The sequence below is a fragment of the Macrobrachium rosenbergii genome, chromosome 21 (genome assembly GCF_040412425.1).
Source record: "Macrobrachium rosenbergii isolate ZJJX-2024 chromosome 21, ASM4041242v1, whole genome shotgun sequence".
Lineage (NCBI taxonomy): Eukaryota > Metazoa > Arthropoda > Malacostraca > Decapoda > Palaemonidae > Macrobrachium > Macrobrachium rosenbergii.
In genome coordinates, this window is record NC_089761.1 from 12,816,971 (window position 1) to 12,831,603 (window position 14,633).

The 14,633-nt window shown below is 35.3% G+C and overlaps 1 protein-coding gene across 1 annotated transcript in view; it reads right to left on the reverse strand.

The window, feature by feature from the left end:
* LOC136849680 (TBC1 domain family member 2B-like) overlaps window positions 1–14,633 on the reverse strand; it is a 546,715-nt gene that overhangs the window by 253,254 nt on the left and 278,828 nt on the right. The window contains 1 exon segment of the mRNA XM_067123026.1: window positions 11,130–11,264. Coding sequence (XP_066979127.1) covers window positions 11,130–11,264 — 135 coding nt within the window.

Sequence of the window (14,633 nt, forward strand, 5' to 3'; positions counted from 1 at the left end):
CTCCGATTCTGTAATTACTTGGTAGGTATATATGAAACTCAATTTTATTAGGAAAATATCACTTTCACATAAGTAACTTACCAAGTAATTACATAGCTGAATCCCACATTGAATGGAGGTGGGATACATGAACGTATTCTACTCCAAAACATTAAAGCATGGTAATAACTTTGAAATAGAAAATTTGGCTAGCATTGACACAATGCTTGTTGTTTCCTTACCTGGTAAGAGAGCTACAGCAGGTGAATACTGCCTATGGTTGTTACTAATCTTAACCTGTAGTGGCGTGGCGGTTGAGCCATGGGTTGCCTCTACTTCAAGTTCAGTGGAAGTTTTGCAGCAGAGGATAGGCCTGATGGCTACCAAAGCATATAAAAGTGCCCTTGCCCTGGGCGTAGTACCAAATTAAAAACAACCAGACAACGCTGTCACCAACTCTGAAAACACCACAACCCATCCACTAAGACTGGTGGGTACTCTAGGTACACTGTAGCCCCAGTCTCCCCAACAACTCACAACCCTACACCAAGGCAAGAGGATAGTAGGAGAAAAAGAGTGCTTCCTATGAATCCTCCCCAAATACCATGCCAGCCACCGATAACAGCCCCAAGGTACTGCAATTATCAAACACAGTTTCCACCTCCTTTAAATAGTGTGATGTGATTATAGACTTGCACTTCCAGTAGGTCGACTGGAGGAGCTAAGAAAGGGATATATTTTGCCCGAAAGCTAAAGAGGTAGCTACTGCCCTGACGTCAAGAGCTTTCAGTTTAAATTATTAATAGTAAAAGAATGAGGCCAGGGCTTGGATGGGTCCTGGTTCTTGGCTAAAAATCCTAGGGTAAAGGAGCAAACTGTATCTCCCCGGGAAAAACCTACCCTTTTATTGATGGCTTGAATCTCACTAATATGTTTAGCAGTAGCCAAAGCAACGAGGAATAGTGTCCTACCAATGAGATTCCTCAGAGAAGCGGAACGAAGGGGTTCAAAGGTAGGACCTGTTAGCCACTTCAATGCTACAAGACTGGCAATGGCAATAGGGTTAGAAGTAAGGGAGCCAGGCACGGGAGTAGGTGGATGAATAGTAGGAAGGCCAGTATTAGGAAAAAAAGCAGGAATAGGAGCAAATGAAATAGCAGGACTAGCTTCTAAACTAGGTTTAGGAGTGGTTTCTAGGCTAAGCAATCATTTCTCAGCTCTATAAGCCACTTTCCTCTTCCTATCCCTTTGTAACTTATCCAAGTGAGATCTAAGCACTTTCCACTGCTTCTCATCTCAATCAGAACATTCTTACATGCTTTCTCCTTACTGTATTCTTGCCCCCTACAATTACTACAAATTGAATGTGGATCATAACATGATTTAGTCAACCTAGTTTTGCATCCTTTGCTGCAATAGCAAAAACTAGAAGAGCTAGAATCTGACATAATTATATAACTAGGATCTTTATCCAAAAATATTAATGAGCTGACAAAAGCTCTAAAAGCTACCAAAATAATGTGATAATACCTCACCGAAGTCCAGTAAAGATAACTGAAAAGCAATAAAAAACCTGCCGCAATGGCGTCGATGTATGATGAGCCACAGCAGAAACACAATTGCGGAGCCTGTCACCTACACAAAAAACAATAGAAGCGCTACCGCGAATTTTCAAAAAAGGCTGCTGTGCGAGTAGAAACCTTAGCTATGTAATTACTTGGTAAGTTACTTATATAAAAATACTGTTTTTGTTATTTACTTGCCTCCCAATGTAAGGTCTATTATACAGCCCTATGACCAAGGCATTTTATGCTCCTTGAAGACGAAGTATAAAGATCAAATTATGAACAGCATGCTTGCTACAATTAACAGAGGCACAGGAGTCTGAAACTTCCTGAAGGAGTTCAGTGTAAAGGATACCAATTACGCAGTTGCCAATGCATGGAATTATGCTGATAAAACAACAATAACAAATGCTTGGAACAGAATCTGGCCTTCAAAATTGTTCGATGATGATGATGACCCTACAGATACCAACTCTGAAGGATTCTGTGTAACTAATGAGAAGAAGGTGATATCAAACCTCGTAAATTACACTAAACACTGACGATGCACCCGTTTTTCATTCCTTGAGTGATGGGGAAATTGCAATGATGATGATGATGATGATGATGCAAGAAAAAAATCTCTATAGACAACATGGTGAAAATGTGTGATCAACTAACTGCTGGGCTTGAACAACAAGAATTTATTAGTGAGCATGAGACGATGGCAGTTTATGCAATTAAGGAAAGATTGCTTAGACATAAGCCAATGTTAATGAGGAAGATGAGCCTTAGGAAACTCTTTAAAAGTATGGTCTGCTGTAGTGATGTGTCATCATTTGTGAATCCTGTTCCCGGACCATACTCAAATGTACAACTGCAAACTGATAAAGAAGTTAGTAACGATAAAGAACAACCCTCTCCAAGATCGATATGAAATGTATTTTATAGTCTTACTTATCATTAAAATCACAAGTTGAATTACAATTATTTTGATTATGTATATTTGTATTTTACAGAATGTTTTTGTTGGAATTAAAATGTGTTCGTGAACATATGGTCTTAATTGTCCCACTATTTTATTGCTGATGATCTTAAATATCTCACATTCACTTAACAGTATACTGTATTAATATAAATACTGTAATAATAAACTAAATGAATAAATAACTATAATGGAAAAACATGAACAAATGAAAAAAAAATGTTTTTGCTGCAGTTGTGATGCCTGATTATGCTCATGACCCCGAAATCTGAAAAATTCCAAAAACCGAAACACATCTGGCCCCAAGGATTTCAGATAAAGGATTGTATACCTGTACTGGTAAAGGGTAACTTGGGGTTTTGAAGAGACCCAAGCACCCATGGTGACGTGGGTCCTGTCAGAGGCCCGTGAACCTCGAGCTCCTGAGTCATAAAGTGGATCAATAATCGGCTGCTCTTCCTACCCAAGTGTCTGAGGAACTCGAGCAGAGGAAGGACTATACCAATCCGTGGAGGTGACTCCACATTACTGGTAAAGGTAACTCATGTTTTCAATGAAACCCGAGTACCCGGAGTGACACAGTTCTCCTAGGAGGTCCGCGCACTCAGAGCTTCTGAGTCTCATATTGGACAATCTTAGGTTGCTCCCTCTACACAGGTGTCCGAAGAAACATGAGCGGAGGTATGTACTAGTCTGGGCAGATGACTTGTTGGAACTAGTATCGGTGACTCGGGTTACCTCTTAGACTTCTTGATTCTGAGGAGACCCGTGCACCTGGTGCTCCCATGTTGTCGGGTCTCAGAAAGACCTATGGCATGGTTCCCAAGTCCAAAGATGTGGGAGAGCACCTACAAGAAATAGCACACAAGTAGATGAAGGCAAAGACAATAATTCAAGTCTCTTCTTCGACTTCTACCACAAGTCTATCACTGTCCTGGGACCCTTGCACCATTACCGTGTGGGAACGGGAAGGTGGGAATAAGCATACACACACTCTGGACTCTTTCTCTTCCTGTGTTGAGCCACGGGTTCCATGGGAACTCGAGCAAGAGCTGCTTCATGCCTGTAGACGTATCAGAATGAGCCATCAGCAACGGACAGTGCAATACTGTACTACAGGTATTGCCAGCGAGATAACTCGAACTTTCCAAGTCCCTGGAACTCTACAACATCTGAAATAATTAAAATATTACACGTCAAAGTAACTTTCAGCATACAAATCTCCCCAAGGAAATGAAGAGTGTTGTAGAGCAATACAAGTCGCAAGCGAGGTGAGAAACTAGTTTAAGCTCATTACCTTGGCAACGTTTAAAACCAGTTTACACAATCAAGGCTAATAAAAGTCGCAGGGTTTGCGTTACACCAGGATGAACAATTATATCAGAATACTGAATGCACGAACACAAGGGTAAAATAAGGTGTTGGATTTGCATGTATCATGTAAGCACGTTATATCCAGATACTGTAACCAAAAAACAACATGCTAATATATATACAGTAATACCCCGAACTTGCGCAATTCAGGTTGCATGAATTCACAGACACACGAATTTTCCATTGGAACCCAACTAGTAGTCATACACGAGTTTTTCACAGACATGTGAACATTTGCGAACACTGAGAAACCCTGCATAAGTATTTGTTTAATTTTTTGCAGAAGTATTTGTTTAATTTTTTATGTTAATTTATAAGTTTTCAAGCTTTTACGTGTAAATTAAATAACATTAAATATTATTAAAAGTAATAATCTCTCTCTCTCTCTCTCTCTCTCTCTCTCTCTCTCTCTCTCTCTCTTTTTTAGTGAGATGAATTTTTATGATACATGTATACAGGTATGTTTGTTTGTATGATAAATAAACTTTTTACCTAATAATAAGTACTAATTTTCAAATATTAATAAGATTAATAATAATAATAATAATAATAATAATAATAATAATAAAACTAATAATTAATAAAATAATAATAATAATAATAATAAAACTGTAATTACAAAATTCGTATTATTCTCAACAAACAAATTCTTCCCTCAACTTTTGTAAGAAGGTCAAAGGCAAAAGCTGTCAGACATGTCATTTAACATGACAAGAAGGGGAGTGTTGCTAATCAGTGGTCAAATTTTTCTTGTAATTCTCTCTCTCTCTCTCTCTCTCTGAAATAATTCATAAAAAATTTCACTCTCTTAAGTAAGGACAACTGTTCTCTCTCTCTCTCTCTCTCTCTCTCTCTCTCTCTCGTTCGAGGTTAGCCAACCTATGTATTACAGCACTGTTTCACTGTATGTCTTTAACTGTACAGTAGATAATTTTGAATTGATCTAATTTTACCTGTACCATTTACAAACTGTATGTGCGCCATTCTAAAACATAGAGACATTGAGCATTTCAGAACAAAGAGAAAGTGACAGAATAAAGAAGTTTTAAAAACGAGGCTGAGAAGACCTCTAAAAATAGATTGGTAGAATGGGGGAGAAAGTCACACACTCCTATATTCTTAAGTCAACCATTTATTTCTTTTTTTAAGGGTAATGTATTAAGCTAACTTTTATATGAAAATACAGTAACTTTAATTTCATTTAAAAGTTAGTTTAATACTGAATTTCCATCTTTTGATATCTAATTCTCAGTCTCTGTAATAATTGAAAATAACTCTCTTAAGTAAGGAAACTCTCTCTCTCTCCCTCTCTCTCTCATGTGTCATAGTTAGCGCTCACACATTTTTACAAGTTAGTAATTCTCTGTACATCTTTACTTGTACAGTAGATAGTTTAAATTGATCTAATTTGACCTGTATCGTCTACGAAGTGTAAATGAGCTAGTGTTGCAAATACGTTCTAAAACACAGAGACATAATAACTAAGAGTTGTATTAGTCAAAATATAGAATGCTGTTTGTTCATGAAAAAGCATTTCAGAACATAGAGAAAGAGATGCAGAATAAAGAAGTTATTAAAAAGAGGTTGAGACGACTTCTAAAAATAGATTGGTCGGATGGGGAGGAGAGAGAGAGAGAGAGAGAGAGAGAGAGAGAGAGAGAGAGAGAGAGAGAGAGAGAGAGAGAGAGAGAGAGAGAGAGAAATTCTCTTCCAACTCTCAATTTTTATGTCAACCATTCATTTCTCTTTTTTAAGGGTAATGTATTAAGCTTACTTTTAAATGAAATTACAGTAACTTTAATTTAATTTAAAAGTTAACTTAATAATTTGGGAGCATGATTAGGGTCATATTTAGTGTTTAAACTTTAGAAATAAGCATTTATTAGCATTTTTAGAGACCATGCCAAACTTATGCGAAAATTCACCCTGCGCGAGGGGTTCTGGAACCTAACCTCACGTAAGTTCGGAGTATGACTGTAAACCAAAACATAAACAAACGACAAAGTGGAATGGCAGGAACAGAGGGAAGAGTGCAAATCTTTCTCCGTTGGTGGCCAAAAGCAAAGTGAATGCGTACCGACTGGGTGGGTGGGATTCCCACCCATAGTCGGTAGATGACTACATACTTAACCACCTTATTTAAAGTTAAACACCCAGTCTCCAGCTATGCTGAAGCATCTTCCTCATGTAACATACAGGTGGATAAGTGCAATACAGAGAACATAAAAACTGCAGAAGCAACTCTGACAACTCAAAACTAAATTATATTTAAAGATACCAAATTTAGTGGACCCCTGCCTATTTGCAGTTCCGGATTTGCGGCTTCACCCATTCGTGGATTTCTCCGTAGAACATATATACAATTATTCACTGAAAATTCGCCTATTCGCGGTATTTTCTTAAAAGAAATATTCATAAATTACTGTATTTCCATATCATTTTCATGACTAAATGCACTTTTTGTGCTAAAACTATTAAAATATTCAGGTATAAGCATTTTTAGAAGGGTTTTTGGTGTTGTGAACTATCAAAATAGGCAGCTATAAGCATTTTTAGATGGGTGTCAAGTATCCACAGATTTTAGCCATGGGGGGGGTAGCAGTGCGTATTCCCACGAATACCGGGGGTTGCCTGTATTACAAAAACTATCTACATTTTGAAATCTTTTGCAAAAAGTGGTTTTTATTAAATGATATGAAGCAAGTTAACCCTTAAATGGCGACTGGACGTATTTTACGCCAACAAAAATTGTCTGTCGGGTGCCCTGTGGACGTAAAATAATTCGACTACAAAAAGTTTTTTTAAATATTCGCGGAAAAATACTTATAGGCCTCGTTTGCGAAAAATTTTAAATCACATGCCTTGAGGGATGCTGGGAGTTCACGGATCACGCTGTTGTTTTGTTTACAAACGTGACCCAGCTGCGCATGCGCGAATTTCTTTCTTATCCCAAAGAAAGCATCAGCTAACTCGGCTGAAAATCTCAAATTTCTTTAGTCACCTTGTCGTAATTTTCATACCATTTTCTATTAGGCGTTATATGAAGTGTTATACATGAAAATGTGTGCAATTTCATGTAGAATACAACAAAAAATAACTCATGGTTGTAGCTTTTACCAGTTTTGAAATATTTTCCTATAAATCACGATAAGTGCCAAAATTTAAACCTACAGTCAACTTTGACTCGACCAAAATGGTCGAAAAATGCAATTGTAAGCTAAAACTCTTACATTCTAGTAACATTCAATCATTTACCTTCATTTTGCAACAAACAGGAAGTCTCTAGCACAATATTTCGATTTTTGGTGAATTTTTAAAAAAAACTTTTTCCTTATGTCCGCGGGCGGTAACTCGGCCGAAAATCTCAGAATTTCTTTAGTCACTTTGTCGTAATTTTCACACCGTTTTCTATTAGGCGTTACATAAAGTTTCATACATGAAAATGTGTGCAATTTCATGTAGAATACAACAAAAATAACTCATGGTTGTAGCTTTTATCAGTTTTGAAATATTTTCATATAAATCACGTTAAGTGCCAAAATTTCAACCTTCGGTCAACTTTGACTCGACCGAAATGGTCGAAAAATGCAATTGTAAGCTAAAACTCTTACATTCTAGTAACATTCAATCATTTACCTTCATTTTGCAACAAACGCGAAGTCTCTAGCACAATATTTCAATTTATGGTCTATTTTTGAAAAAAAAATTTTTCCTTACCTCTGCGCGCGCTAACTCGGCTGAAAATCTCAGAATTTCTTTAGTCACCTTGTCGTAATTTTTGCACCATTTTCTATTAGGCGTTACATAAAGTATTATACATTAAAATGTGCGCAATTTCATGTAGAATACAAAAAAATAACTCATGGTTGTAGCTTTTATCAGTTTTGAAATATTTTCATATAAATCACGATAAATACAAAAAATTCAACCTTCGGTCAACTTTAACTCGACCGAAATGGTCGAAAACTGCAATTGTAAACTAAAACACTTACAGTCAAGTAATATTCAATCATTTACCTTCATTTTGCAACAAACGGGAAGTCTCTAGCACAATATTTCGATTTATGGTGAATTTTTGAAAAAAAATTTTTTTTTACATCCTCCCGGTACGAATTCATGCATCATTTTGTGATAATATTTTCCCTGTGTTGCTTTGATCATTTTACAATTTGTTATATACCAAAATAATTGCAATTTAGTGTACAATACAACGAAAAAAAATAACTCATTAGCTTTAACCGTTTTGCTCACAGCTCGATTTGTATACAATTATATATGAAATTTTTTTTTCGTGCTGTCATATATTCCAATATTTATATATGATAATGATATTTTTTTTTTCATTTCTGATGGTTGCACACTAAACTTCAGGCAATGAGAAAAAAAGGAGCCAAAAATGAACTCTTAATCTTAAAAACTAAGCGTGCTGTGATTTTTTGAAAAAAACCTTTTTCCGCTTTGGGAAAGCGAACTCCCGAACCCCACCAGCATACGGCAGACACTTTTGTAAATAGAGGCTCGGCATTTAAGGGTTAATGAGACCACTAAGTCACATCTCCAGACTCTCATAAGGCTCTTTTGAATCTTTTGCAAAAATTAGTTTTTATTAAATGATATAAAGCAAGTTATTGAGACCACTAAGTCACATCTCTACACTCTCATAAGGTTCCCCCAAGGGATTTTTTCTTCAGCCTGGGATGAAAATTGGATCAAGGTAAGATAAAAAGGGGTTGGACAGCTATCTGGCAAAGAATAATACAGCAAGGAGCCAAAGGGTCATTACAGAGAATTTTAGAACCATCTACAGTGTACCACTCAAGGTCATCTGTAAGCATTAAGCCCTCATTGGGTCAGCAATATTGGTAATTGAACTGTTAAAATATTCAGAAGAAATTTTCAGACACAAAACTATTGATAGGTACATTAGAACTCAAGGTAAATTACAAACTTAAAGCAAACATTCAGTAATATTAGATGTGACATAAAGCCAGATTTTTTGCTTTAAAAGGTGAGGGGGCAAGGCAGGGGCAAGGCACTGGAACAGATGGCCCTCTGAAACTTTTGTTTCTTCACTGTGACCCTGCTGTGTTGGCTATACCAAGCCCTATCTTCAAAATTGCTAGGTTATTCAATATAGAATTCTGAAGAAATCAGAATAATATTCATTCCACTTAAAATACACATACTGTAGTAATTAAACTACAGTATTGGAAAAATGGAAATCTGATCTGGGTATACATTAGGACTTAGTTTCCAGAAGAAATCTACACTGAGTACTGTGTGAGGTTATAAACACTTATACAGTACATTTTATAATCAGTAATTGTTCTCTTCACCAGAAAATGAGTAAAAGTAATGATATAAATAACATATTTATAATTATTTAGCGCATGTTATTTTCCTCAAAACATATTTCGCAAATATAATAGTTACTTCTTGAAACATAAAAAAAAAAATTCCCAAGTAACACAACAGTACTAAACCAGAACTGAATCCAAATTATGAAAGAAGTGAAGCGCAGAAAGCAAGGTTTATTTACCAGCTCCAAGTACTGAAGGAACAAAGGACATTGAAGCTGGCATAGCACTTATATTAATTAACTTTTGTGATGTATAATGGAAAACCATGAAAAACAGAGATATTACCTGATAATGTACAATGAAAAAATAATGGAAATGGCTACTGCAATTATTAACTTTAATAATTTACACAACTCTGCACTGAAGCTTTATAATCTTCCCCAAACTCTTCAGTCCAGGTCAAAAGTAATGAACTGCTTCTAATCTTTTATCATGCCTTGGTAATAATGGGTAGTGAAGTAAAGATAAAATCAAGTGATTCATCACCAAAAAAGGCTTTTTGATCAAAGAGATATATTTATTAAAAATCACTCGCCACTTCTTCTGAGTAGAGACTACAGACTATTTGAGTCAACAAATATCAGTATAAAATAAAACTACTTCCTCATTGGACTACATATGAGACATGAACATGTACAAACTTGAAGTATTTATCTAAAAATTATGCATATACCCCAGAAAATTAAAACAACACACAGTAGAACATAAGCTGGAAAGGTCCACACAATGCAGTATATATTGATGAGTCCAAATCTTCAAAATATACAAGTTTTCATTGCCTAACAATGCCTCTGTCTATGTGCATTAGGACCAGCCAATAAAATTATTAAAGATACACCATCACAGAAATATGAAATTTTTGGTAACTGCAAGTGCTATGGAAACCCTTCAGAATTATTATAAAAAATACCTTTGAACAACAAATTAAATTTTCACTTCACAAATTATATGACAGTAAAAATGCAGGCATCAAAGATAATGCAGAAGTCGATACAGCAGCCAAAGCAGCAGCTTCTATGACCAGATCAAACTGATATTCCTATTAGCAATTATTGAATATCTCAAAACCCACAGTAATAAATAATTGGCAGACTATAAGCAATAATGAACATGAGAATAACAAATTAAAACATATCAAGCCCAAATTTGTTATACAGAATTCATCATATCGAAAGAACGGCCACACACAAGTAATTTTGACCCCTCTCAGAACTGATCACTCTCATTTGACCCATGGATGCTTGATAAATAGCCCACACAATCCAATCCCTAAATAACCAGACTATAGAGTACCACTAATAGTTAGAAATATTTGTGTGAATGTCCGAACTATAATCAACAACGAATGCCCAGTTCGAAGCAATTCAGTTGAAGAAATGTTGTCAGATTCCCCATCATTTTCAATTACACCAATTATGAAATTTTTAAGGAGCTGTAATTTAACAAATAAAATCTAAAATTTAATATTAGTAAAGACAACTTCACCCAGACCTGTAAGAAGCTAATTAAATTAATTGAGTGGTCTGGTTAAACTACTTATTAATAATAAATTAGAATTCTTGGCTCTAACCAAGACCTAATTCTCATCAAACAGGAATGACAATAAATCTGGGTAATTTAAGCTTATGTAAAATCATGTTTGCAGCTTTGTGTGAAGATATATACAGTACTGGTATTGTAAAAATGGTTTGTTTACCTCTGAACATAAGCCTTGTACAATACTACTTGTTCTTTTCATTTAGGTTCTTTAAACCAGTTTTATTGATATACAGTTGTCCATATTTACTACAGTCCTTGATGGGTGTTACTCAGCAAACATACAGGATAATTTAAATACAGTTGTAAGCTAAGCAGAGGTCACACAATGATACTCAAGTATTAACTTACCTCTTGAAGCCTAGGGATATCTGTGATGGGCTCTGGCACCGAGCGTAAAAATGAAAAAATTTCCATGTAGTCACAACGTTCAAGCACTCCCTCTTCACATAGCTTCAATATGGCAAGGGCATATCTGAACAGTACCTAGATGAATAAAGAATCCTGTTAGAATTTACTCCATAAAACATGTTTTGAAGTAGGAAAAGCCTATTTTTGGTGTTTGCTGTTGAGTCCTCAAGGAACTACCTTCCATGGTCTACCAGAGCTCCACGGTGACCAAACTAATATCAAAGAATTCTCTTCTAGATGGTCTTTTTGGCCAGGTATTGTGTCGTAATAATTAACATTATAACATGTGATGGAGTATATAATGGACTTAAAGATAAGAGGGCACTTTCCCTTATCTTCAGCAGAGCTGAACCCAGTTTTTTCAATGTCAAAAGAACCTGCAAGAAAGAGAAGTGACTATTGCACATGTGCATCCACCCTCTTGTTTGCAACCGGGCCATTAACCCTTAAACACCGAGCCTCTATTTACAAAAGTGTCTGCTGTATGCCAGTGGGGTTTGGGAGTTAGCGCCAAAGCGGAAAGAAAGTATTTTTTAAAAAATCACAGCACACTTAGTTTTTAAGATTAAGAGTTCATTTTTGGCTCCTTTTTTTCTCATTGCCTGAAGTTTAGTATGCAACCATCAGGAATGAAAAAAAATATCATTATCATATATAAATATTGGAATATATGATAGAGCAAAAAAAAATGTCATATATAATTGTATAGAAATCGTGCTGTGAGCAAAACAGTTAAAGCTAATGAGCTATTTTTTTTGTTGTATTGTACACTAAATTGCAATGATTTTGGTAAATAACAAATTGTAAGACAATCAAAGCAACACAGAGAAAATATCACAAAATGATGCATGAATTCGTAACGGGAGGACGTAAAAAAAAGGTTTTTCAAAAATTCACCATAAATCGAAATATTGTGCTAGAGACTTCCTGTTTGTTGCAAAATTAAGGTAATTGATTGAATATTACTAGAATGTAAGAGTTTTAGCTTACAATTGCATTTTTCGACCATTTCGGTCGAGTCAAAGTTGACCGAAGGTTGAAATTTCGGCACTTAACGTGATTTATATGAAAATATTTCAAAACTGATAAAAGCTACAACCATCAGTTATTTTTTGTTGTATTCTACATGAAATTGCACACATTTTCATATATAAAACTTTATGTAATGGCTAATATAAAATGGTGCAAAAATTACAACAAAGTGACTAAAGAAATTCTGAGATTTTCAGCAGAGTTAGCACGCGCGGAGGTAAAGAAAATGTTTTTTCAAAAATTCACCATAAATCGAAATATTGTGCTAGAGACTTCTTGTTTGGTGCAAAATTTAGGTAAATGATTGAATATTACTGAAATGTAAGAGTTTTAGCTTACAATTGCAGTTTTCGACCATTTCAGTCGAGTCAAAGTTGACCGAAGGTTGAAATTTTGGCACTTAACGTGATTTATATGAAAATATTTCAAAACTGATAAAAGCTACAACCATGAGTTATTTTTTGTTGTATTCTACATGAAATTGCACACATTTTCATATATAAAATGTTATGTAACGGCTAATATAAAATGGTGCAAAAAGTACGACAAAGTGACTAAATAATTTCTGAGATTTTCAGCAGAGTTAGCGCGCGCTGACATGAGGAAAAAGTTTTTTTCAAAACTTCACCATAAATCGAAGTACTGTGCTAGAGACTTCCAATTTGTTGCAAAATTAAGGTAAATGATTGAATATTACTAGAATGTAAGAGTTTTAGCTTACAATTGCATTTTTCGACCATTTTGGTCGAGTCAAAGTTGACTGAAGGTTGAAATTTTGGCACTTACCATGATTTATATGAAAATATTTAAAATTTGATAAAAGCTACAACCATGAATTATTTTTTGTTGTATTCTACATGAAATTGCGCACATTTTCATATATAAAACGTTATGTAATGGCTAATATAAAACGGTGCAAAAATTACGACAAAATGACTAAAGAATTTCTGAGATTGTAAGAGCCTGACGCCGTCTCTCTTTAAACACGTGTGTGTTAAGTCGAACCATCGGAGTGGCGAGACGTTTGGCGTCTTCACAAACAGAAACATACACACAGTTTGATACAGAAGATTCATTGGAACATTATGAGTACATCATTAGAATGCTTGCATGGCAATGCAAGTAGTGGTGATCGTACATACATCAAGACAACAATGGTTAGGGAGAAACAGACGGAAATATTGTATGGTTGAAATCGTGTTCCCTTAGAGAAAGAAAACGAGATGCTCTTGTTGTCTTGACCACTCCGGTGGACGACGAACATACAAGTGTTTGGAAGAGACGGCGTCAGGCTCTTACAAGATTTTCAGCAGAGTTAGTGCTGACATAAGGAAAAAGATTTTTTTCAAAAATTCACCATAAATTGAAATATTGTGCTAGAGACTTCTCGTTTGTTGCAAAATGAAGGTAAATGATTGAATATTACTAGAATGTAAGAGTTTTAGCTTACAATTGCATTTTTCGACCATTTCGGTCGAGCCAAAGTTGACCGAAGGTTGAAATTTTGGCACTTAACGTGATTTATATGAAAATATGTCAAAATTGATAAAAGCTATAACCATGTGTTATTTTTTGTTGTATTCTACATGAAATTGCGCACATTTTCATATATAAAACTTTATGTAACGACTAATAGAAAACAGTGCAAAAATTACGACAGTGACTAAAGAATTTCTGAGATTTTCAGCAGAGTTAGCGCGCGCAGAGGTAAGGAAAAAGTTTTTTTCAAAAAATCACCAAAAATTGAAATATAGTGCTAGAGACTTCTCATTTGTTGCAAAATGAAGTTAAATGATTAAATATTACTAGAATGTAAGAGTTTTAGCTTACAATTGCATTTTTCAACCATTTCGGTTGAGTCAAAGTTGACCAAAGGTTGAAATTTTGGCACTTATTGTGATTTATATGAAAATATTTCAAAATTGATAAAAGCTACAACCATGAGTTATTTTTTGTTGTATTCTACATGAAATTGCACACATTTTCATATATAAAACTTTATGTACAGGCTAATAGAAAATGGTGCAAAATTTACGACAAAGTGACTGAAGAATTTCTGAGATTTTCAGCCGAGTTAGCTGATGCTTTCTTTTGGGATACGAAGAAATTCACGCCATGTTTCTTTCAGCTGGGTCACGCTTGTAAACAAAACAACAGCGTGATCCGTGAACTCCCAACATCCCTCAAGGTGCGTGATTTAAAATTTTTCGTAAACGAGGCCTATAAGTATTTTTCCGCGAATATTTAAAAAAACTTTTTGTAGTCAACGTATTTTACATCCACTTGGCACCCGACAGACAACTTTTGTCGACGTAAAATATGTCCAGTCGGCGTTAAAGGGTTAAAGACCAAGGAGCCATTACTCTATGTTGGTCAATGCCCAAATCCCATGCCTTTTTGTCAGGGAAGTGG